The following is a 26,913-nucleotide window of genomic DNA, read 5'->3' on the forward strand; positions in this document are numbered from 1 at the left end:
GTTAGAGGAATGTTTTGTTCTGTCTCTTTAATTCTGATTACACTACAGCAGGTGGCCAAAGACAAAATACTGTATGTAACAAAAGTGAGCAAGTTATACCTATCTTTATATATGTATACCTAAATATAGTGCCCTTCCTATTATGTAACAAAACTCGGTCTTACAACTCAAAAAAAGAACTATTGAAAATCAGCACGAAGTTTTATGGTAGAGGTTTGAACAAGATTTTATTGAGCTATAAAGCTGCATAATCAGAACTATCTTAAACTCAACGAATTTTTGATGAAAATTTCAAGAATTTTGTATAAATGTTGAAATTGTGATTAATATGCTCTTCGTTACAGCAATAACAACAATTTATACAAAATAACAAATGAGTTTTGACATCACGTCTGTAGATAACGGAAATCTTGCCTTCTCCAACACTACATTGAAGACAGTCATAAAAATATCATGATGTATACAAAAGCCATGAAAACATTTAGATTACTCATAAATCCACAAACTGTAACTGTGCGTGTTTTCGTTGATTATCCTAAAAGTAAAAACAAAACAAATTCTGTTCTTTTCTTGTTTGTTTTTGTTTGAGATGTTTTTATGAAATTACTGTTTATATTCCATTCGGCTGCAGTGGTGCCTGGCTACCATTCGGCAGTGCCCCAAGTTCGCAACCTGTTGAAGGCACGAAACACCAGAAATGATAAAAAATGTTTTTTCTAATAGCAGTCGCCCCACGGCCTGCAATGACGAGTATACAAATGTATATTATTAGAAATCAAAACAATATAGACATATTTTATTCCATCCTTGTCTGTATAAATTGTATAAAATTTCATTACGAAATCAAATTCACGCCGGGTTGTTTCAATTATTTGGAAGCAAAAGCTTCAACGGTTACTACTATAGTTACCTATACTGTACATGAATTTAAAGAACGATTTAAGCTTTTTGATAAAAATAAATTAATACTCGCATTCGATTGAGAGGGGAAATGTCAAGAATTATTTCTTCATAAATAATTAAAATGCATTAAAATTAATCACGGTGTCAAAGTAGTCTTTATGAACATACGAACATTTTTTTATAGAACTGCAAGTTAGCAACAAACATGGAAAGATATTATATAAGCAAAGCAAAGGAGACATAAACTGATAAAATATACAAATTATCATAAGCCCAAGGCAATAAATTGCAAGTAAGCTACTTTGAAGCCAAGAAGAAAAGAGCACTGAAAAACATTCGAGTGTGAACATTAAAATGATCTACAGATGACAGCAGACAGCAGACGAATGTAATCTCGTCCAATTATATGCATGTATTGTACATAGATTTATACGACACATAAAAAAACATTAATGTAGAAATTATTAAACAATTAAAACTAGGGTGCTCTGAAATTCTGATATATAATATTTTAGTAAATGCCTATACCTATTTTTTACAATATCCCTGTTAGCCCATAATTACATATACGCTATAGACCAATTTCGAGTCTTTTCGAATTTCTTTTTCCTTCTAAATGTTGCAAACTTTTTGTTTGTTTTTCGAAAGAATAAAAATTAGATTGTTAAAGATCTACAAACGGAATATCCTGAATTACTCACAAGACAACAAACAAAAAATGGTATATCTTAAGGTATTAGATCGAATAAGAACAATATACCAGCTGCTTTCTCACCAATTTCTACAGCAGATAAAGAATATAATAAACTCCCAAATCCCTTTGAAAGATTCTTCTCTACTCAAATCTAGATTAAATCTAGAGTTCCAGAAATGTTTTGGGGGCTGGATCAAACGTTGGCATAAGTGCGTTGCAATTGATGGGGAGCACTATGAAAGCGATAATATCATTGTTCTTTATAGAAAAATATCAAATTGACGTTTCCCAAAACTCAATCGACGTTTTCCAACATTCATCTAACCCTTTATAAAATCAAACGGGACATGGTGTAGATTATAGCTAAATAAATAAATAAATAAATTCAAATTAAAAAAATATAATTTTCAGTACTGCGTTTGCTTGATCAAATTTTAATTAATCGCGTGTATGAGAATATGAATGTGTACCAAGAATGATAGAAACAAGATTGCGGCCATCAGAGAGTGCGTGACGTCACATTAGTGTAGTTGTGCAGTGTTGCCACCCGCTTACTCTTCGCAATAAATTTAGTGCTTTTTTATACCCAAAATACGAAGATTTTTGGGTTTAGTGCTTGTTTCTCTTTTTTTAACTTAAAGCTACCAAAACTGTAAGATAAAAAAATCTAAATAATTTAACAAAAAGCTAAAACAGGTCACTCTTGCATTTAAAGCTTTTGCTATTGGAAATTTGTTGATTCTTATAAAATTTGATGTTAAGATGCCAGAATATTGGATCTTCTTTTCTCAGCTCTTCTTAATATTTAAAACCTTTTTATAAATTTTAAAAAGCCTTTGAATTTACTGAATACGAATTAAAGCCATAGAGGTGTATTCATATTACAAAACAGAAATAAATGCCAGATGATGCTGAAGATACTACCATATAACGACCTTCTTGAAAAAGGAGTACCTTATTACACGAATTTGAGAAGTTGTAAAGTTTATTTGGCCATATGTGAACACACATGTGCATACATATAGAATCGTAAAAAATATGTTTATTAAGCTTCGCCTTATTCAATTCTCAACGAATTCTTAATAGCGCATACGTATGTACATATCTATACGGATTCGAGAACCTGCGCTTAAAACAATCACAAGTTACGCATTGAAGTCCCCCGCTTTTTTAAAAATGTTGAGTTTTGTTCATTTTTGATTTGATTACAATTAGTTTCGATTATGAGAAGATTCTGCACGCTTACTTGGATATTCGTCGGAATTAATATTTGGTGACGCAAGTTAGTCGCGAAAAAGTATACTATGAACTTAGTGTAGGACTTGAATGGGCAGTAAACAATTTGCGCACGCGCACGTCGAATTGCAAATGACGTTTGATGTGTGCGTGTTTGGCCTACTAACGAATTTTCATATAGACATTGGAGAAAAACAGAGGGACGGGAAATAAATATGAGTACCTTCTTGTAAAAAAATCGAAGCAGTTTTCCCCAATAACTGCGTTTATTTCACCAAATTCTTTTTTAAGAGCATAAAAAATTTAATTACTGGAAAATTCCTTTCTGCAGCTTATTTATGTACGTATATATGCCGGATGTTATGGTAGGCTTAAAAAACTTGTATCTCGTATCTTAGCACCGAACCGGCTCAAAAGCGATTTCTTAAACTTATTTTTGTTAGGGGTTTTGTGTGGAGAAGTGTTGTTGTCCAAATTGTTTTTTTATACTTGGAAATGATACACAGAAAAGGCAGTTTTGGGGACCAAGAGTTTCTGGGATTAAAAAAGGCGAGAGTGATGCTATTGTGGTGCGCTCCGAGGAACCGTAGAGATTCCAATTATGGTGCTTAACGGAGGCAACGTCACATTGTGGTCGCAAGTCCTCTCTCTATGAATATGAAGACCTGAACAAGTCTTAAGATGGCACCACTCGTTGCACTGATTACATCTAACCGAAGTTGAGTTCGGGTCGAGCTGTCTTCCGCAAAGAGAACAGAAATAAACTTCGGGTCCATGGGTAGACTCGATGCCAGCCCGAAGAAGTGATTTTTGAAAAGCTGTATCTCGGTGAAAAATGGTCGCACGGAGTTCTGACAAAAAGCAATTTGAAGCTTTGAACTTCTAGTTTTAAGATCTTTGAGCAAAAGTTTTTTTTTTTATTTAACAGTTATTTTGTAATCGTCAGTTAAAAGGTCACGGGCTTGGCAAAATTTTTCCGACTAAAACTAGCCATACAGTCAACTAGCTTGATTAATTAGCTTCAATTTGCTTTTCTTGAATTCTCGCGACGATCATTTCTCTCTGAGATATCCGCATTTTACGAAAAAATACCATTTTATTTTTGATCATTGATATCTCAGCAACTAATAACCCCATAACAAATAAAACAATGGTTTTGGAAAGTAGAAAAAAGTTTCTATAAGATCCTAATTTAATTTCCTGAGAAGTATCTTATTAAATAAAAAAAATATATATAAAAACCAAATTCAAATTTTCAGTATTATTGTTGCTTAACAAATTATTTTTTGCAAATTAAAAAAAAAAAACTAGAAGTTCAAAGCTTCAAATTGCTTCATTTCGGAACTCCATGCGACCATTTTTCACCGAGATATAGCTTTTCAAAAATCACTAAGAAATTTAGGAAATTTTACTGCTCCCTTAATTTTTGTGAGAAGTGTACTTACAGGCGGAATTGAATTTAAGCGGAAACTATAGGAATTGAAATCGAGGCTGATGGGTGTGCAACTACCAATTTTTTACAGATATTTTCAACAAATGTGCTTTCATTTTCACCGATAATTTCACTACCTTAATAATTAAGGTCGTATATTTTATGTTGATTAGAAACACGCAGAAATTCCATGAAAGTAGCGCCACGCTTGTTACTCTCCCTATTTGGACTCGCTCCCTCTCTCTATGTCCCTCTATGCGTCTACTTTTCATTTGGCATGCCTATGCGTTAGCTATTTTAATTATTGATAAGCAACTAAGACTCGAGTAAATGTTGTCATAACATGAAACTAATATAAGCATTACCTTACGCCGACAAATGGAAATTGGAGATAACAACAAAGGAATCGAGTCATACAAATATTATAGCAAATTTGGTTATTTGTTTGGAGAGAGCCTTAGGTTTTAGGCACCTTCTAGAAGAAAATTATAAGTGGAGTGAAATATTGATAATATAATTAGTTTTTATCTATTTTTCTTGTTTGTTGGTATATTTCAGATTTAATTGGATCATTGAAAACAAGAATAGTAAGGCGCATCCAGTCTTCAGGAATATAATTCTAGTTTCGCCTCTAAATATTTTAGTTAGCCTGGCTCTTAACTTTTTCACAACAGGGGCTAATTTCTGTAGAGCTTCAGGCGACCGATATTAGAAAAATATATAGAACTTTCATACTGAAACTTTTCTTTCAATATTTTTTGAAAAAAAATAATACAGGATTGAGTTGGAAATGGTGCATAACATCTTGTTGTTGTTGTTGTTGTTGTAGTAACTTTGCATAACATCTTCTTTAGAAGTACTATCAACATTGCAACTCTGTTGCTCAACCACAACAGTTGAAGCTACAACTCATATAGAGAAAGTTTGATGTACGATATCGAATTCTATCTAAAAGTTTCTCTGCATCGGGACCTAGATGCCGATGTTTCTAATTTCACATTCACGATTTTTTGTTCTGCTAATCTTTGCATAAAAAAGTTTTGAGAACTCTGCATTCTTCCTCAGGCCAAAAGCTCTCTTGCAAAGGTAGAAATAACAGTGTTGTGCATAGAAGGTTAACACCAGAAGTATACAAATTACAACGACAAACAAAAATTCGACACTTACAGAAAGTCTTCAATGTCAACGCATTGTATGAAGTGGCAGGGTTCATATTTGTTCTGCTCATTACCGTAGCAATAGGAATATGACCACGGAACATTCCCACTACACGGTGCGTGACCCAGCAACCGCTGTACATTTACACCAGGCGCGCCGGTTGGCGCCTGTTGATAATAGCCGGCACTCCGTTCTTGCACAGAAGGCAAACGAGTATCCGGCACACAACCATCGCTAATGCCGCTGTGCATAGGATACGATGGTCGTGCGGTCGGCTGTTGACTAAGCCATTTGCGGTGTGAGTCAATAAATTGTTCGTTGTACGGATGCTGCGAAAAGTGTTGTTGTCCATATTGTTGTGGCACTTGCACTGGTTGATTGGGTATATTTTGTTTTTGAATGAACTGTTGTGGCGGCTGGAAGCTCTGTTGCGATTGTATATGCTGCTGCTGCAAAGGATGCAGTGGCTGTTGAAATCGGTGCCTCGGCAACTCTTGTTGTAGCGCATACGCATTTTGTGATCGATCGTTCTCAATTGGATACGTTATTCCCGGTACTGCTTCGAGCGCGGGATAGTTACGTGGGGGATAAACGGTTACGCCGTACGATTGCTCTTCACGTTGGTAAGACTGACACCGTTGAAGTGGTCCATTGCACGACACGACATTATGCTGCTGTGATACTGATCCAATTGATGATTGCATTATTTGTTGCGGGGCATTAGACTGACTTTGTACTTGCGTATTTGATGTCTGTTGATATTGCTGCGGAACCCATAAAGCATATTCACCATTTTCACACACCTTCCCATCGCCACATCCGCAAGTACTCCGAAACCCGAAATCGGAAAGACTTTCTTGTTGCTGTTGCGTCGGCGTTAATTCCGCGAATAACTGATTTGTAGTGTTTATGGTTTCCAGATTAGAATGCAATGGCTGAGCATGAAATTGTGCTTTCTTTTCTGGTGCAAACTCTGATTGTTTCTGCTGTAATTCTTGTACTGGTTCCTGCTCGTAGCATTGATGTTCACACTCGTATAGTTGGCATTCCCAACAGAGATTTTTCAACAATTTATCCAAATTGTCATCGTAGAGGGTGGGCGCCTCCTCCATGAAAGTGGAGGTAGCCCATGAATTGGGATTCTCAAACATTTTCAAATATTTTTGTTTCGCTTTATCTCTCTTATTTAATTTTTTCACTTTTTCTACGAAGCTTATAAAATTATTATATATGTATGTATGTTTGGTATAACATTTATTAAAATGTGTTCATCTGTTTTTTTTTTTCACTTTGTGTTATGTTGTCTCTATCAACACGAAAAAACTACACTTTTCGTCAGCAAGAGTTACTTTCTAAAAGGCTTTTCTTGTTGAAAAAATTTTATGAAATTTCACAATTTGTAGATTTGCACACTCGGCAAGACAAGATTGTGAGACAGGTCAACCGTCGCGCGAGCGATCGATAATGTCAGACGACGTCCGCTACTCACGACGAAGTATATTTAAAATGAGTAGAAACCCTCACTTACTAAAATGTTGCATGTACTTGTATTTAAACGAAAGCTAATATTTTTCAGAGCAAAAAGAAAGCTCATTTAACAATTTCATGCTCACCATAAGGCCTAGTCATTTACATTGCTCTTAGCTCGTGGTTCTCAGCGGAAAAAATTAAAAATTATAACAAATACATTCCCGAGCGTAATCCTTATCGGCCCGGAGCACGGCAGTGATAAGATATGGCTATTAAATCGCAAAAGCAAAACAGAACTGACATGCAAGGTGCGACAAGCGAAGAAGAGCGGCAAGAAAATAATGAAACAGAGACAAGGGATGTTATAACTGATCAGTTGGCAGTGGTGGTTTCAATATGGCTTATCAATAATGAGATGTATAAGAGTTGGGCAGATATTAGTTCTGCGAAGAACGATTATCACAAAATAGCTAGTAAACATACTCATTAATCACGTGCGTGAATTGTTGAAACGTCATTTGTAAGAGTATGTATAGGAAGATTCCCAACCATGCAAAAAAACAGTCAATAGTTTGGTAGTGGTTGTCAAATCCTAAAACCAAATTATTGGATGCTCCGACAATTATGATGTGGTTGTGTCGCTTTTAAATGCCGTAATGGATAATAATTACACAATTAGGAGTAAACGAAGCGGTTAATATATACAGCGCTGCTAATAATTATTAAATCTTCGTATTTTTTTGCGAATAAAGCTATTAACTTATGGTTTAGCGTAAAACATGTCGATGTAATAGATTGATCACCGCAGTCGCCGGATCTGAACCCCATTGAGAACTTGTGAGAGCTGGTTAATTGATTCGGCTGATTATTCGGTTTTCAAAAACGGTAGCCAAAAGTTCGAGTGTAACTTTGGCAGTGTGACAAGTTGCACCGTCCTGTTGAAACCAAATGTCGTCCATGTCATCCTCTTCAATTTTTGGAAACAACTCGTTGAGCATGTCACGGTAACGCCATTTACTGTAACCGAGGCTCCTCGCTCATTTTCGAAAAAAAATGGCCCGATGATGCCGCCAGACCAAAAACCGCAGCAAACAGTGACTCGTTGTGGATGCATTTGCTTCTCTACAGTAACGGGTGGATTTTCTGAGCCCCAAATCCGACAATTTTGCTTATTGACGTAACCACCGATATAAAAATGAGCTTCATCAGAAAAGATGATTTTTCGGTAAAAATGCTCATCTTCAGTCAAACGATTTTCTGCCCATTGTGCGAACCGAAAGCGCATTGGATGGTCATTCTTGCACCAATTGAACTTTGTAAGCCTTCATACCGAGGTCTTTATGCAAAATTCTCCTCAAAGAAGTGCGTGAAATATTCAATTCTTAAGAACGATGACGAGTTGAGGTTGTTGGATGTTCACGCACTTTTTCGGCTACAGCAGCAATTTTTTCGGGTGTACGCACTGTAGGAGCACGTTCACGTGTTGTTTTACCCATTAAGGTGTTACATGGGTTTCGTCGGGTAAAAAAAGGCCTATTTTCAATTTTTTTTTCTATGTAAAAAATTATTTATTTAATTCAAACTTTTTTCTGTCTTATAGAAACATATTTAAATAATAATCTAAAATTTAATTTCATTTCCGGTGAATCCTCGAAAAAAAGGTGCGTCCGCGTTGTCAGCATAACTCCTGACAGGCTCATCAAAAATGGAAAAACAAAAATAAGTGCTTTAGTTAAGACCATAAACTCGAGCTTGAACGAAGGAAAGAAAAAAAAGTAAAAATTGGAATTTTGGCAGACATTTTTCCAAAAAAATGAAAATTTCGGTCAAATTTGCTTGACATTTTGTTTTTTTTTAAATAGTTGTAATTGAAAAAAAAAAAAACAAAATCCTTCGTTCAAGCACGAGTAAATTGTATTTCAAACACCTGTGTAAAATTTCATCAAGATCGGTTGAGTAGTTTTCGAGAACATTTGACAATCGACTTTGAAAACGTAGTTCTGAGAAAAACGCGTTTAAAGTTTGAGTAACAATAAAAGTGGCTTGGAGCGCACACAAAGGCTGTATCTCCGTTGAAAATTTAGGATAATATTCCTGAGATGTTGTAGAAATTAATAAGCCAAAAAAAAAATCGATTTTTTGAACCAACGAAACCCATGTAACCCCTTAACGATCCCCTTTCACGAACACGATTAACAAATTGATCCACAAACTGTCTTGTTGGCAAATCTTTTTTTTGGAATTTTTTTTTTTCAAATTTCTCACAGTTTGAGTAGAAGACTCACTCACCACTTTGAAAATAGGTTTTCAATATTTCCCAGTTTTGTTCAAGCGTATAGCGTCCCATTTCGTAAATGTCAAACCTTTAAGTAAATTATGAACACATTTGACATGTCATTTGTGTTACCATTCTCAAAAAAATAGGTGGTTCAAAAAGCAAACGCTATATGGCCCGCCCTTATATCTGGTATTTAATTAATAGCTGAACTCAGTAAAGGTAAATTTTTGGAATATGGTTTATCATAGTACTCATTTTTAGCTTATTAACGGTTTTGTTCAGCCTGTTTTGTTAACATTGCACTTTTTGAACGGAAAGAAATTGAAAGAAATCGAAAAAAAATTTAGACAAGGAGAAAGCGCTTGCAAAATTAATAAATCACAGTGTGTGGCTAGAAACTTGCATGAAAGCTATGCCAAGAATAAGCGCAGAGGGTGTCTTTCCAAATTTTCTGCGACTACAAAACGTGCGGCACTTAGAGAAACATCTGTCACTGGAACTTCTTTATCTTTAATAGTAAGCAGACCGAACCTCAACTGCCATCCTAGTACCGTAAGAAAATGAGCAACGCCTGTGGAATGTACAAAGTACAAAAAAGTACATTCTAAGCCACTTTTAAAACAAAACACGGAAGAAGTCGTGCAAAGGGGAACTACAGCATGGCCGGGCTCAACGCAAATAATAGAAATTCGGGCAGTCGCAATCACTAAAGTTCCCACTAAAACCAAGTCAAGAAATTACCTGTTTTTTTCAATATTTATGCTGAAATTTTAGCGACTAGATGCCCCTATGAAGCTCCAAAATTATAGTACAAAAGAAAAAATAATTGAAAACCTTATGTAAAGTTCAAACCTAGCAGTGCGACCCCGGTCCCTGGGACTGTCGCGAATCTTTCTCCGTGCCCGGCTCCGATGCCTAGGGACCGTCGTTACACTTTTTGTGGGACCGACAGTATTAAAGTTAAAAGATAAATGTAACCTGGATGAATGTGTTGACTCCCATGAAGCAAAATATAACAACTGTTCTTGTTAAATGTTTGGCTTTCTTAGACCAATGTAATCTTGAACTGTCATCATAACAACCAGAACACTACTTCCGAACTTTATGGACGTCTCCTTCCTTTTTCTGTAATTTATGAACAATTTTCCTTCCCGAAGTGGATTTTGTTCATCTAGTCGCTGTCAGTCCATTTACCAATTGTCGCCGAAATTCCGTAACTGATATTCTTTGTCCGGTTACTTCTTGCTACTTATCGCATACTTAGAGAGCGACTAATTTCTGCCGGCCGAAGGAAAAGGTCAGAAATATCCGCGACGCGCTCAACGTGTTAACACTATCCACTCATAATTCCTACGACAGTCGGTTCTACGTTACCGGACAAGGACTATCACTCTAACAACATTCCGCGTCCATGTATGGGGAATGTTTATGCTGTCACAACAACAATTAAATAGTCCCATTCCCAGTTACCCATTGAATAAAAGGAATGCGTATCCACGTGAAAAAAACGTGAATGATTAGCAATCCATACTATCCCGTGAAATCGGCTTTTAAAAACAATTGGATTGTTTTATATTTGTAATAAAACCAGAATAAACCAAAAAAAGCTGCCCTCTCTTCTTTTTACACACTTGCAAAGTATGAAGTTAAAAAATTTGGCTATTATAAATTCTGCATGACTAGTATATACACATTCTTCCTATTTAATTGTTTATTTTTTACCTTGCAGATATGATATATTTTGGTGCACTGTAAACAAAATAGGCTTAAGGCAAACATAAAAACTGATCAACTGATCCGCTCATGTCTTCTAAAGTCGGATGTACACAAAAGTTAATCCTTTTGATATTACCTTTTAGCTTTACAATATTAATTCTACTGCTGATAACTACGTGAAAATTTTTTTGTGGATGTATGTAAGTGTATACTTAGTATAAGTGTGTGCGCACTTATTTATTTAAAACAAAATGAAGTTGTAACTGTTAAAACATAAAATCATATCACTCCTTTGGTGGAAAAGTGTTATGATGCAAAAAAATTACCTAAAGCTCTCATTCACACTGGTATCATTATCATCATCTCATTAGAAGGCAATACATATGTATGGCTTTATTTTCAGTTATGCAGCAATGGTACTAAATTGAAAACTTCCAGCCTATTTTGATATTATACTTTTCTCTACACTACGACGACGAGAGTTAGAGAACTTAGAAGGATTATTGCAGAGCAACGTGAAAAAATTAAAAAAAAAACGAATGATCCGTCCTTCCGAAGTAATAATATTAACTATGGTGTTTATTTTTATTTTCTTGCAACGCAAATATTCACAAACTGCTAGAATATTTATTTAATGATAAAATACTATTCAAAAAACATTTTGACGGAAGAAATGTGGAATAGGATGAAGGGCAAAAAAACAGAGACAATATTAAAGAGCATAATCTCAAATAATATAAAGACAAAGAAAAGCAAGTATAAGATGTCAAATAGAAGCTTCAGCCATAGTCTAAAAAAACTTAAAACAGAGAAAATCAAGGCATAGCTAGTTACAAAACTACAAAATACTCTTCAGAAATGGGAAAGAGAAATGAGGGAGTATATATGTACATACGAAGATAAGAAATATACATATAACCGGAATAAATATCGCCCAAAACAAATATATAATAAATATTATAATAAATTCAAAGACGTAAAAACAAATGCGAAAACAAAATCAAAGAACTAGTTTGATATGAAGAACAACAAAAATAGATTGTGTAGAATTTGAAGGGGTGGAATATAATGACGATAATGTGAATAAACTGAGTATGTGACATATGTAAATTACAGTGAAGATATAAAACGCGTATTAAATTTAGAGATATTACATTACGAAAACTTTATAAAATATGTAAAACCGTGAAAAATAAATCAGATTTCTTAGGAAGAAGGGTATGAAAAGAGTAACTGCGGTAAAATAAAGCACACACTGCGTTCCCACGACAGTCGGTTTTCTGTAACCGGAATGACCCGGATTTATATCCGCCCAGGGACTGTCACTTCAGCAGCGTATAAGTATGGGGAATGTTTATGCTGTTACAACAACAACAAAGTAACACTGATGGTCATGGTAAATACATACCTTCTACTCAAATATGAACGAGACATTATCAATAAAACGGTCCGCGGATGACATATGGCAAAAATAAATTTTTTGTTTTTTGGTAGGACTGTTATAAGCTTACATGGCAAATGTCAGCGTAATATGTCACATAGTTTGTTTTCTGTGCTACTGTAAACAAGTCAAGCTCGACTGTGTTCTTCGAATTTAACGATGGAAATTCAAGTTGAACAAAGAATTTGTTTGAAATTTTGTTATTCCAACAAAATTTCGGCTTCAGACGCCTTAAAAATGTTGCAGACAACCTATGGGGACTCTGCTCTATCGCGTGCACGTGTTTTCCAGTAGTACAAATCGTTCAAAGAGGCCCGTACATCAACCCAAAAAACCACGCCAAAGTCGCTCAAAAATTAAGGTTATGCTGACTGTTTTTTTTTCGATTACGAAGGTGTGGTGCACTCGAGTTCCTTCCGCAAGGCCGATCGGTTAACGCTGAATATTATTTAGACGTTTTAAAGCGTTTGCGCGAGAACATTCGTCTTAAAAGGAAGAAATTGTGGGACAACAAGTCATGGTTCTTGCATCAGGATAATGCACCAGCTCACACATCACGTCTTGTTCGCGATTATTTGAACAAAAATAATGTTAATACCGTTCCGCAAACTCCGTATTCGCCTGATATGGCTCCATGTGACTTTTTCCTGTTTCCTAAGCTCAAGTTGCCGCTCTGTGGAAAACATTTTGAGACAATTGAAGTCATAAAAGAGAATTCGAAGAACACACTCGAGCTTGACTTGTTTACAGTAGCACAGAAAACAAACTATGTGACATATCACGCTGAAATTTGCCATGTAAGCTTATAACAGTCCTACCAAAAAACAAAAAAATTATTTTTGCCAAATGTCATCCGCGGACCGTTTTATTGATAACGTCTCGTTCATATTTGAGCAGAAGTATGTCAATTACGAGAGGTGGTTTTCTAAATTCACTGAAAGATTCAATGATAACTCCGGTCCAGAAAGTAAATAGAACAAAAAGAGAATAATAATAATTTAAGCCCTATTGAAACGATTTTGGAAAGCGTGGTGAAACAACTTATAGAATTATTTTTTTGGAAGTTAATGAAATTTTCTCGAATTTCCTGTCGGGCTTCCGTAAATATCATTCATGTGAATCCGCAATAAATTATATCATTGATGAAAGGAAAACCGGTGAAAAACAAAAAAATATTATGTCAGTTTTTTTTTTTTTAATTTTTACTATTGATAGAGAGATTTTGTTAAAAACAACAAATTACAAGTAATGGATTCGAGACGTGAATCTAGAACGGTTTAAGTCAAACTTAGAAGATAGTAAATGGGAAGATATCGGAATGTGGAAAAATTAAAAAGGATTTTCCTTGTATATAATTTAAATTTAAAAATGTTCTCATAATGCATAATAAAAGTAATATATTAAGGGACGTACAGTTTTATACTTGCGCCAAACGATAGTTGGATTTTTTATGATGTTTTTCAATTGAGCAATACACTCGGCGGTTCGTCATTGCCTGCCGAGAGACGGCAGCTATTGGAAAAAACTGTGATGATTCATGCCCGAGGGCAGTCATTCATAAACCCAGTTGAATCCCAAACGCAAGAAGACCACCCTGTAGGAGGCTCATAGCGAGTTATGTCAGAGATAGTCAATGACGCGGATGTTGTTTACAAAAATTAAGACTGGCATCAGAAAAAATTTTGGCTCTTTATATTAATGGATAAATCACGAAAAATTTACAAAAACTTGGAAAAAATGTACCACCTATGACTAATTGTTTTTAACCTAAATGTAGAAACAAATTAAATTAATTTAAATTCAAATTAATGAATACATACATACATATCAATGGAAACTTACAAAATAATGAAAATCTTCTATCGTAAGTCAGTGCCCCCGATATTCTCTATGAATACTCTCATAATACCTTTGACAATTTGAAATCCATCTTGCGTCTGACGCACTGTGAGCGTATTCGCCTCTTCTTCATTCAAAAAAAAAAACCTTGCAAGGTGCACACAGATCAGCGTCTGATGACGGTTGGGAGCAAAGATGTACAAGCGAAAGATGCAATAAAAATAAAACGACGTAAAAAGGTATATATATCAATTAATTTAAAAACCTGCTTACCAGGCCATCGTCCTCTTTTGGGGAATGATCGTGCGAGTAACAGCTTTTATACGAGTATTAAGTATCATAAATACGATTGCAGCACAAACTAAAAAAAATCGGGAACGGCTGTTGAGCATTCGATTGTTCGTGTAACTACAGACTTTGGTATTGCATTCCCTCAAATATTACTTATAAGTAAGGCCAAAAGCTTTAATCGTGGTGGAATCCACAAAATATGAGGAGTACGGAAAAGGGAATAGAAGAATAATATAAGTAAAAAATAAAAATGAGAAGCAAAGGTAAAATGATAGATAGCCTCTGTGACGTTTGGGCGCATGCCTTTGTTTGACCCACCCGCTTGTTGGCTGCCCGCCCACAGACGTAAAAGTAAACTCACGGCAGCAGTGCTACGCTGAACTACGCTAACGTGCCCAACAACAAAGTAGGTCGTCACTTTGCAGCAACAGAAAATACAATAAGATGTATAAATAACAACGAACAAGACGAAACTTAACGTATAAAAACGATCGCCATCCAAACTAGAATTGACAGCACATCCAACATATATTAAAATTACAATAACAACAACAACATGAGCAGGAGTAATTGTGAGAACGAAAGCGGAATATACCAGAATGTCAGAAAATAATACGATTAATTTGTATTTAAAATAAAATTCACGAGCGCGCGCGATGCCGTACATATACATGCACACATACATTCTGTCAAAAAAATATCGGGAATTTTTAATTTAAAAAGCGCGCGTTACACATATGGTATGTGTAAAATTTTTGAACGGGATTTTTTTGTACCGAATCGTTGAAAATGTTGCAGAAAACCTATGGCGAGTGGTGTGCTTTATCAAAAGCACGAGTCTACGATTGGCTTTTGCAGAGGACCGAAAAGTCGTGGAAGATTTGCCTCGATCTGTTCGCCCATCAACGTCTTCAACGGATAAAAACGTCGACAAAGTCAAGGAAATGGTGCTGGAAAACCTTAAACCATCAACCTTAAATGAGGAGGTAGCTCGTGACCTTAGCATATCTTACGAATCAATTCGCAATATATAATATTACACCATCAACTGGGCATGAGACACGTGGCTGCTCGAATCGTTCCAAGAGAGTTGAATGTCTTCCAACAAATTCATCGGAAGAAGGTGGCTGAAGACATGCAAGTGAGCAAGTGAATTCGGACCCAACGTTTATCCAGCGCATCATAACAGGTGATGACACGTGGGTATATGAGTTTGACAAGCAAACCAGTCAACCCAAGAAACCACGTCAAAGTCGGTCAAAAGTGAGAGTCATGCTACTAATTTTCATTGATTTTCATAGTGTTTTGCACTCTGAATTCGTTCCAAATGGTTCTACGGTAAATAAAGAATATTATTTGGAAGTTATACGACGTTTGAGAGAGAATGTGCGTAGGAAACGGCCCAATATGTGGAAAGAAAACTGATGGATCTTCCACCAAGATAACGCACCGTCTCACAAGGCTCATATTGTGAACACGAAACCAAAAACTCGACACATATCATCGAACAACCACCGTATTCAGCGGATTTAGCCCCCTGTGACTTTTTCCTTTTCCCAAAACTTAAATTGCCACTCCGCGGACGCCGCTTTAAGTCGATAGAGGTCATTAAGGAGAATTCGCAGAAAGAGCTGAAGAAGATCTGATCAAATGCGTTTAAAAGGTGCTGTGATGACTGGACTAAACGTTGACATATGTGTATTGCTTCGAATGGAGCCTATTTGGAAGGCGACAAAATAAATTTTGATGATTAAACGATTATTTTGCGTTTTATTGAACAATTCCCGGTACTTTTTTGACAGAATGCACATATGTCTTTACTCGTATAAACCCTGCAGTAAATCTCACTCCTCTAAGATTACATATGTACGTATTTCAATGCCTACTTTTAGCTTTCCGGCGTTGGCTGCTACTATTAAAATGTACTGCATAACACATTCCGAGTGGGGTTAACACCTGCACAGGTTCAGCCGGATTCCAGTGCTGAACTGACGCATTCCACAAACAAATAAGAAGTGATTTAGTGCAAATAGGTTGGAATAATTTAAAAATATTAAATTTTTGTAATTAATTTAATAAAAAAATTACTTATCTTATAAAATATTCCTACAGGGTAGATATTTAGTGTATGTTGGTAATATTTGAAAATTATAAACCCGTAAGCCAAAATAAATAAAATTTTTCGTGACACAGTTTTGTCTTTAAATTTCCAGCTGCAAAGGAAGATAATGTCACAAGAAACTTTCAATAATCCGGCATCCAACGTAAGGACATTTCCGCCACACCAACAAAGACATCCGAAATCATCCTACCCAGCGACATATACCAACTTATTCATCGCCAGACACAAACAATGTTACTACGCGAATGGACGAACTATAAACACCATTATTCGGACAATAACCCAGCCGACGAAACTGATGTTACCTGTCATGTCCGACTGACTGTCGTAGATCTTCCTGTGATGAAGCAGAAGTGACTGTAAGCAGCTGGTTAGGCTGATGACGAGCCACTTTCTTTGGCACTGATGTGTTAAAAAGCGACCACCTTGGCTCATTCTACTCTGATTTTTTCGAAGGTCGGATGGATTTAAAGAAAATTAAAAAGGGAACCCGAGTACTGTATAATGGACTTAATGTTATCCGAGTGCTGCACTTGCTAGTTCCCCCGACAAAAAAACCCCAACCGAATAAAACCTGACTATCTATCATCGGTACCCACCAACCACAACTCCATACACATGTCTCCATATTTTTAAGGCACATTTTAGGGCACACCGTAATAACCAGCGTAGACTTATTGCAGGACATTATATAAAACACCTGCCCCTTTTGCCAAACTACAGCTAGTGTGCAGCACCCAGAACTTGCTTCTCCAGTTCGATAACATCGATCCTCTCTTATTTTTAAAAGAAAGAACACCGACCTTCTCCGTCGTATCTGACCCTACACACGTCACCAGCCAGCCGAAGAGCCTCTGCTGCTAGCGTTGCGTTCGTTTTAATGTATTCAATAATTTATTATTATGTAAACTTTATCAAATAAAAAATAAAAATAAATAGACTTTCAATGTGGATTTTTATTAATTATTTTTTTATTTTCCATATCCACTGGAAAAGCTCTATTTGGAATATTATATTTTATATGGAACTCTATTGGGCAAACCTACATTTGTATCATATTCGAGATCCAAGCACAAGTTAATGGACTATTCATGGTTCAAGTGTTACTTTTTATAAGAATGAAATGAATTTTTATATGCATCGTATTTTCATATACCTACTCGGACATACTGAGTACATGCATGTGTTCCAGTTAGCGTAGATGGCTGCATAGATTTATACAAATTACATTCTAACGGTAACTAGAAGCATGCATACAAGTATATCAAACCAAGGGGCTCGATATGACAAATGCTGATCTCACAAATAGCATCAAACCTCAATAATTTCTGGCGCGTCCAGCTCGTCATTGTCAGTTTGTTCAGGAGTTAATATATTTCCACCAAAGGCAAACCCAGAGTTATTCGCTTGATTAATTTTTTTATTGTCAAATGTGAATTGCTACAATTCTAAAATGATACTTAAAATATCAGTTATTAAGTTGATTTTGCCATTTCCTTTTTAAATAATATATAGAGAAAAACCAAATATACGAGAAAATAAATTGTTTTATGTGAATGTATACCTAAATCTTAGACGCCGACAGGCAAATAAATTGTTACGATATTGACAAGCTGCATTGGTTGCCATGTTTCGATAAAAATGCAATATCAAAAGAGAAAAAACCATATAAATAAACACATCTAATATTTAATAAAATACAACAAGATGTGGAAGATGGGTTTGAAATGAGTTTAGGTTGCGATATTCGCATGGCGTTTTCCCTTCGATATGAATTTCATCAAATTGTTTATTGGGTTTACCAAATTGACTTTCCATGCCTAGCATAAATGGGCTATCAACTGGCACTAAACGAGTACACGCACATGCAAGCAAACCTATAAAAGTATTGGTAGGCCTGTTTTTTCGGATTTCGCTGATTTGATATTCCTATTTTTCTATTAAAACGTAATTAGCGCGTTTAGCATTTTTTGTTTTTTATGTTTATCTGTTTTGAAGTTGCTTCTGGTTGACTGTTACTTTCATATTAGATATTTTCTTCGATAAGTTCAGATTGCAATATATTATATTTGAACATTTTTCAATAATTTAAAGCGCAATGAAATACAAAAGAATAGTTCAGCTATAAGAAAGGAGAAGAGTGAAATTATGAAAGCGCGTAAAGGGTGACCTTAGTAATGTTAATTGGTGAAATATCTGTTCCAATGATAAGCTTATTCCTAATAATCTGCCTTCTCTTTGTGAATCTTTCTTAATAGATAATTAGCTTAGTCTAAACTTATGACAAATTCACAACATTGTAAACAAACTCGATTGAATTTTAGATTTGATTTTTATGGATGATGGGCTAAGCTACAGCCTTACCAAGTGTCTTGCCCCTATTGCTCTTTATGGTTTGCAGCGCATAGCTCGCACTATTGATATTGAAATTTATTATTTTGCGCATATTACTGTAAATAGTAGTAGTAATATTTCTTTCAATAACACATGCTGTGATTTCGAAATTTAATCATTTAGTTTTGGATTTGAACTAGGCAGAGTTGTTGCTCGACTGGAATGTTTCTACTTCTTTACACATCTTCAAGACAATTTTGTTAGACTTTTTTGTTGTCAATGTTCTTACAGCCAAGAATAAGCCATGTAAACTTTTTTGGTATAATTTTCGGTTGAAGAAACTGAACAATGCAACCTGACACGTGCAAGTCCACCAATAGTCAATGTCACTACTCTTTGCCCTCTTAAGCCCAGAACCATTTGAAATTCTGTAAAATCAAAAAACTTGCGCTGTTCAATACAATATTCAGTTTTATTATAAACCAGCATACCAAAATTGTACCGCCATTGCTTGACATTTGTAAAAATTACCCCGCCTTAGGTATATCTCCCACTGCAACGAATTTTCGATTTTTTAAAAATGAATTCAATGGTGCAAAAACTTTAGAAATGTTGAGAAATTGGCTCGTTAATGATACTCTAAACGGCCATTTTCGATTGGCATGAGTGCTTGAAAAGAGATCGTGAGTCCATCGAGGATGACGAATGTAGTGGCAGGCCCTCGACTACGAAAACTGATGAAAACATCAATAAAGTGAAACAATAAGTGTAATTAACCATCACAAAGCTGGCAGAAGACTTGAACATTACTTATGGATCCATTCAGGTCATTGCAGTTAATGATTTGGGATCGCGCCATATGCGGAGTTGGTCCCAAAGGACCTGACTTGATATCACCATCATGTCCAAGTCTGAAACATTCACGTAAAGCAATACCAAAAAAGAAATGATTTGTGGGAAAACAACTAGTAGATTTTACACCATGATAACACACCGTCACACATGGTCATAAATATTCGTCAATTTTCGACCAAGAACGAAACGAATACCAACCAACAACCATTAAATTCTGCTGAATTGGCTCTCTGAAATTTTTTTCTATTTGATCGAGTCAAAAAACCACTACGAGAACGCGTTTTATCAGCCGAAAAGAAGTAATGGAAAAATCGAAGACTGCTCTGGTGGCTATACCAAAAAAACGGTTCCGTCATAAGTATGTTGCAATTGATAAGAAGCTGACCTGGGAGACACACGTTTCACTGAAGGTGAATCGTGCATTGAACATTTTTCAGCAATGCCGTAGAGCCTTTGGCAAAACTTGGGGTCTGAAACCTGCTGTGGTCCTATGGATATACACGGCACTTATCAGACCAATCATCACTTACGCTTCTGTGGTCTGGTGGCGACGGAGCATGGTTAAGTCCACAATCCGGGAACTATACAGGCTGCAAAAAAGTGTATGTTTATGCATCACGGGTGCCATGAGTACAACCTCTGGTGATGCCCTAAATGCTATGCTTGATTTGCTCCCCCTGGATCTTAAGATACAACAGGAAGCAATAAAAGCAATGTGTAGACTCCATAAATATGGTTTCTGGCACGAAGATGGAACTTGGGACACAGAGAAATCTTTAAGTTGCTGTCGGAGCAGTATCCACTGTTTTGGGCACCTAAAGATGACCTGATACCCACAGTTTCATTCGGAAGGAAATTTGATGTCAGATTTCCATTGCGTGAGCAATGGAGCAATCCAGAATGCATGCAGGGAGGTTTGACGAATATTTTCTTTACCGATGGGTCCAAGACTGAAATAGGGTCTGGAGCCGGATGGTACTTAAACGATAGTAATAAGTATCACTATGCTATGGGGGGAATGGCAACTGTTTTCCAAACAGAAGTTTTTGCCATCCTAAAAGTAGCCGAATGGATAATCGAGAGAAGATGAAGCGGGAAACAGATTGGAGTCTTCAGCGACAGTCAGGCTGCATTGAAGGCCCTGGAGAACGCGAAGCAAACCTCAAAGATTGTTCAAGAATGTAAGAAAAAGCTAAATTCTGTCGCAAGACAAAACAGGCTTGTACCTATATGGGTTCCGGGACACTTCGGTGTTCAAGGAAACGAAATTGCCGACGAATTGGCCAACCGTGGATCAGCGGTACCCCCACAGGGGCCAGAGCCTATAATCGGAATCAGTCCCGCAGGAATCAAGAATTGGATCAACGATTATGTAGGCAATCTACATAAAGAGCGATGGTCCGGTCTAGAACGTTGCAGAACTGCAAAGTGTTTTGTGACAAGTCCGAACAGAAAACTGTCAAACTTTCTACTAAAACTTAGAAGGAAAGACATTCGGTTGATGGTCGGCATCATTACAGGACACAACCCATGGGGTCAGCATATGACCACCATTGGAATCATCGAGGACCCGGTATGCCTGTCATGCTTGGAGGAGGCGGATAGCACTGAGCTCTTTCTCTGTGAGTGTCCTGCCTTTGCTAGAGCGCGACTACGAGTATTGGGTTCCGATGTCATGGGAATGAGTAATATTCGTTCTCTAAAACTGGAGGATATTTACAGATTTGCCAAAGAATCTGGAAAATTTTCACAGGACTAACTATCTCTATCTCTGTCTCTACTCTTTCCTATCTCTTTCTCTGATACTTTTCTCCCTCCCTCCTTGACTATCTACCCCCTTTCCAGAGCTTTAAATACAATGGGCTTTTTAGCCTGAGTGTTTTAGGAGTCACCAAATCTCCTGGTGCTCTTTGGCTCGACCTGTTCAAATTCATTCAATTCAAATTCATGTTGCAATTGGCAGGGAGTACTTTGAAGGCGATAATATCAATTTTGAGGAATAAACTTGTATTTTAAATTTTCAGAATATATTCCGGGAAGTTTTTGATCAGGGTATAGTGCCATTAATGCGACAAATTTGTTCGCTGATTTCTTTAAATCTAATTTCGTTCGGGTTGATCTTGATTGAAATCTTAGGCCGAATTTTACAAGAGAGTAAGTACTACATCAGATTTCGGTTCACTGTAGCTTTCATACGACCATGTTGCGAAGGGTATCGTGGATCTAAACCATTCTTTATCAAATGACATTGATGGAATAACAGCTCTTTTCTCAAAAAACTACCCAGCACTATTTCTATTGGAACCGAGGTAGATTGTATCTATACAGACATTTCGAAGTTTTGACAAAACTTTAATTGCAAAACTCGATTGTATAGGTTTCCATTCCGTGAAGTGTACTTTGGAAACTATTTAAAGGAAACGTACCTCCACTTATTATTAAAAATTAGTAACACTAAGTCCCATTAAATTATTAATAGTACACAATGCCAGTTTTTTAACATGGTGCTGAATTGTTTTGAAAAATCACACATTCAGTGTAGCGCTACATTCACTTGGGATTTGCCCTTCCAATTTGATAATGAAAATGTGCAAAAAAAATCTAGAATAATCGAGTCTCGCACTTTAATGAAAGAGCCATTTTTACCTAAATATGTAATTTCAGACTACCTTGCATTCAAAAACTCGGGGTGCAAATAATATTATCTAATAGTATTTTCTTTTCTCGCAATAATGTCGCATTTATTCCGCCCTGCTCCAGAGCAGTGTGTTCTTTTTTCAGCATATTCATATGATTGCGTGTTCCTTTCTCAAACTGTTGTGCTCTGATCAAGTGAATATGTGGCAGTTTCTACCCTCTACAAAAAGTGTCGGTAGTAATGATTTTTGGTAAATTTTATTTATCAAAACTGTTTTATTATTGCTGGTAAACACAAACAAACTTTCAAATAATTTCTCGGGAAGCAGCCCCAAACATGAACCTTAGCTGGATGCCTAACAATTCTTTGAAGTTGTCGATTATCAGCAGTACACCAGGGCCGACGTATGCAACAATTCGCTCAAAAGAAAGATTCACCCGTGAACATTACGTTTCTCCAATTCTGTTCTGAACTTGAATTAGCCCAGGAAAATATTTTTTCAATGTGCTCCGAAATTTGAGGTCTTCTGCATGTAAACATCTTCGAATTAGCACTTAATTTTTTTTATAACGGAACTCTAAGTTTGCATCTGGTCGGTCACGCTTTTATTATACAGACTGTATCTGCTTATCTATTTATATTTTATTATATTAAATAAGTCTCTTTTATAGTACGAATGCAATCGGGCAGATGGTAATCGCAGAATTGGGTGAATGATCTATTAAGACATTTCCGGTCAGGGGCACACCTCAGGGTGGGAGTTAGAGCCTGAATAATACATTGGCTCTACACAGCGGTACTTGAGAAGGGTGTGAGCAGTAAGCAGTAAAAGGATTGACAAAGTTCAAAGCATTATATTCGACACTAAACTTCCTTCCATTAGATCTGTAGGCAAAATATATCACTACCAGGGAACCTTAAGTAAATGGCCAATTATGTTCTACGGTCACGGAATGAAAATAAGCATAGTCTTAGCACACTGAATAGCATCCCAAAGGATGGGCGCACAGACACATGACTTCTGCAGAGTTTGTCTAAATAAGAAAAAGGAAATGAGTTGGAAGAACACAGTACTGTGGAAATTAGGGATATTTTAAAAAATTTAAAACTACAAGTTCTCCAAGTGGTTCTCAGCACTTTAGCACTAATTATAGGACTAATTAAGAGGTCTAAGCGGAGCCTATTGTCACGATAGGCACGTTCAACACGATAGAAAATGTTACATGTAATATGTAGAGCAGCAGTTACATCTTCCTCTTCTTCTTCATAATTGTCACGATAACCGCCTAAGCGATTATGACCGAGTTCAACAAATCACGCCAAGTTTTTTACGTGTTTACCGACTCCAATTAGAAATGCCAACACTGGAATAATTTCAGAGCTGTGCGTATACGTTCATTCATATGGCATGCGTCTTAATTCGCTGCACTATTTCCATGACTGTATACAACTCATACATCTTGTTATTTCATGGCCTTCGATAATCGCCGTCGGCAATGAGCAATGGCCCATGAATGCTCTGCAGAACACTCTCTCACACTCCAAAGGTCGTCACACTCAGGTGTTGCTATCGTTCAAGTTTCTGCGCGATACAATAGGATGGGAACGATGAGAGGCTTATAAAATGTGATTTTTGTTCGCCGAAGAAGGAATTTACTACCCAATTACCTACTTAATCCACCGTAGCACTTGTTAACAAGAGAGATTCTCCGTTGAATTTCAAGGCGGTTGTTTTTGTTGTAGCAGCATAAACATTTCCCATACTTACATATGGGGAATGCTGCTGGTGTGACAGTCCTTGGCCGAATATAAATCCAGGTCGTTTCGGTAACGTAGAACCGACCGCCATGAAAATGAATTTCAAGGCGGTCTTTGTTGTCGTTATTGATGATAGTTCCCATGTAGATGAAACCCTCTTCTACTTTTCCAAATTTATAACTGCCAACACCGACGGTGTCGCTAAGATGCGAAATTGGAAACTTTTTGTATGTTGATTCGTTTCCCTCTCGTCCACCTCGTCCACTTGCCTCATTTCTCTATCAAAATTGGAAAAGCCAGAATTAACAGCGTTGTCGTTAGGGCCGATTATGTGATATCGAAGGAGGTTTTGAAATCGAAAAAGAGGTAGTGTTTGTCGCGAGTCTATTCCAAGATTTTAGATTAACTTTTCGTACAGCTCCTCGCCGCCATCGGCATGCTCTCAGAGCCCATCAACTCCAGCTACTTTGTTATTTTTATTCGTGTTATCGCTATTCTCCGTTCTTGTTGTTATTGTAGCAGCAAAAACATTTCCCGCACATATAAGGGAAGTGCTGCTCGTATCACGAATTATCACGTGTCTTTCAGGGGGGGTGTAAAGATTTGTCACAGAGAGTCACAAGGGGGGAAGGGGGGCAATTTTTTCTGAAATTCGGGACACGAGGTTTATGAACGGCCCAATAAATACCGTCACACAACGTAACAATCACAACAAAACCATCAGCGTAAAATGCAACCAGCTACATAGTAGCCCGTACTGAGTCGGGTGAGTGGCATTCTACTAATACGTTTAGATGTCAACGCGTGCATATGACGTAGTTGTTGTTGCGCATTCAAGCGCGTTGTGTCGACGCTGTGCATTTTCCAATCAAAAGACTTTTTTTTTACATATTTGAATGCCTGTAAGCTTTTGATACTCTGCCCCACCAATTAAGAGTCACGTAGCCTCCTAAATAAACAACAACAGCTTCTGTTGAGAATTGGAACACGAAACAAAAATTAAAAATATCCATAGTTTATATGCAAGCAAATGTTACATGAATGGAATAAAACGGAAAAATGTTAATTTTCTTAAAACCCCAAAATGTATAAGATAAGAAAACGGATGAACAGATAAAAGCTGAAAAAACCAGCCCCAGTGAAGTAACACTGATAGGCGGACAAAAACATAACCAAAATAAACAATAAAACTGAAAGTAAATAATCAAAGCAAAATACAAGAAAAGCTGTAACTTTCAATTGGTAACATGACATAGCAGATTTGTACTCCAACACATCCCTTCTAAAACCACACGCCTTCAGTGAAAATTTTGCCAGGTATAACATTTTAGAATACAGTGATGGCCTTATAATTAGAAACGAGATAGCAGCATTTGATTTTACTAATACAATTTTAAAATTAATTTCGCCACATCATTTTTCTTATTAGAAATAATACAAAAACAAGTAGTCTTTCAGTTTGACATAAAAAATGTTCACCATTACTACAATCCTAAAAAAAAAAAAATAAACTTAATACTGAACACAAATTCATCTTGGTCAAATAATTAGAAACGACAAGGAAAACTTAAAAATATCTTCAAAAAGTTCAACAAAATTAGCATAATTTTAATATTTTTTGGGATAACCCTTATTTTTAATAACATTTTGCAGTCTTCTCGGCAAGCTTTGTATTAAATTTTTGGCATCTTTCAACAGATATGCTCTCCCAGCTGCGCTGCACCAATTGAAGCAATTCATTATTATTTCTCGGACTTTTGTCCTTGAGATCTCGTTTCACAATTGCCCATAAGTTCTCAATTGGGTTGAGATCAGGACTTTGCGGTGGCCAGTCCAAAACATAAATATTTTGATCCAAAGCACACTTCACGGTTAGTAACGCTTTACTTGTTGTCATGCTGGGAAATGTAGTGAACCGGCATGTTCTCAAAGTAATATGATTCTATTACATTTTCCAGAATGCTTTTATATTGATGTTGGTCCATGATTCCGTCAATGCGTACACTTGGGCCCACGCCACGCCAAGAAAATGCTCCCCAGACCATAATAGATCCGCCACCGTGTTTCACTGTTTTCACAGTATACCTGGGGTCCAAAGCTTTGCCTGGAGGACGCCTCACATATGTTTTTCCATCAGATTGGAATAAACTGAATTTCAATTCGTCACTCCAGAGAACTCTATTCCAGAATCTTGAATCTTTTTTGAGCATTTCCTTAGCAAATCGTAACCGCTTCATAATATTTTTTTTTTGACACATGCGGTTTTTTTTGTGCGATGCACCCACGTAGTCCCGCCTCTTGTAAGCGCCTTCTTATCGTCCGAGCGGAGACTTCTACGTTTATTTGCTCTGCAACTTCGGCTTTTATATCATGCGAAGACATAAAAGGGTTGCTCTTGCTGGTCCTACAAATATGCCTATCGTCCGCTGGAGTTATTTTTCGAGGTCTAGGTTTCCTGGGTGGGGTTTCAAAGTTCCTCGTTTTTTTGTACAAATGAATTGCTCCGAATACCATTTTTTTGGAGCAGCCAAACCTTTGTGCGATAGCCGACATTGAAATTTTTTCCTTTTTGTAACACTGTACAATTAGCTCCCTCAATTTCGGGGAGCATGACTTTTTCTTACCCATTCTAACAATTGAGATGAACTAAAATTAGAAAAGCTAATCTATGGATTTTTTCAGTATACTTACTTTAACACTAACTCCAAGATAAATATAGAAAATTTAAGGAAAAACTGTGCGTTTCTA

At 36.5% G+C, this 26,913-nt stretch overlaps 1 protein-coding gene across 2 annotated transcripts in view; it reads right to left on the reverse strand.

The window, feature by feature from the left end:
• The window catches only part of LOC129243781 (protein similar), a 182,853-nt gene that overhangs the window by 146,882 nt on the left and 9,058 nt on the right, over positions 1-26,913 (reverse strand). The window contains exon 1 of one of the 2 annotated variants that reach the window (XM_054881083.1): positions 5,433-6,589. The exons of the other annotated variant lie outside the window; for it this stretch is intronic. Within the exon in view, the coding sequence (XP_054737058.1) occupies positions 5,433-6,574 (1,142 nt within the window). The 5' untranslated portion in view covers positions 6,575-6,589. Of the gene's footprint in view, positions 1-5,432; positions 6,590-26,913 lie in introns of those variants that run through there. 2 annotated transcript variants of the gene reach the window in all.

Source organism: Anastrepha obliqua, chromosome 1 (assembly GCF_027943255.1).
Source record: "Anastrepha obliqua isolate idAnaObli1 chromosome 1, idAnaObli1_1.0, whole genome shotgun sequence".
In the NCBI taxonomy this organism is placed as follows: domain Eukaryota; kingdom Metazoa; phylum Arthropoda; class Insecta; order Diptera; family Tephritidae; genus Anastrepha; species Anastrepha obliqua.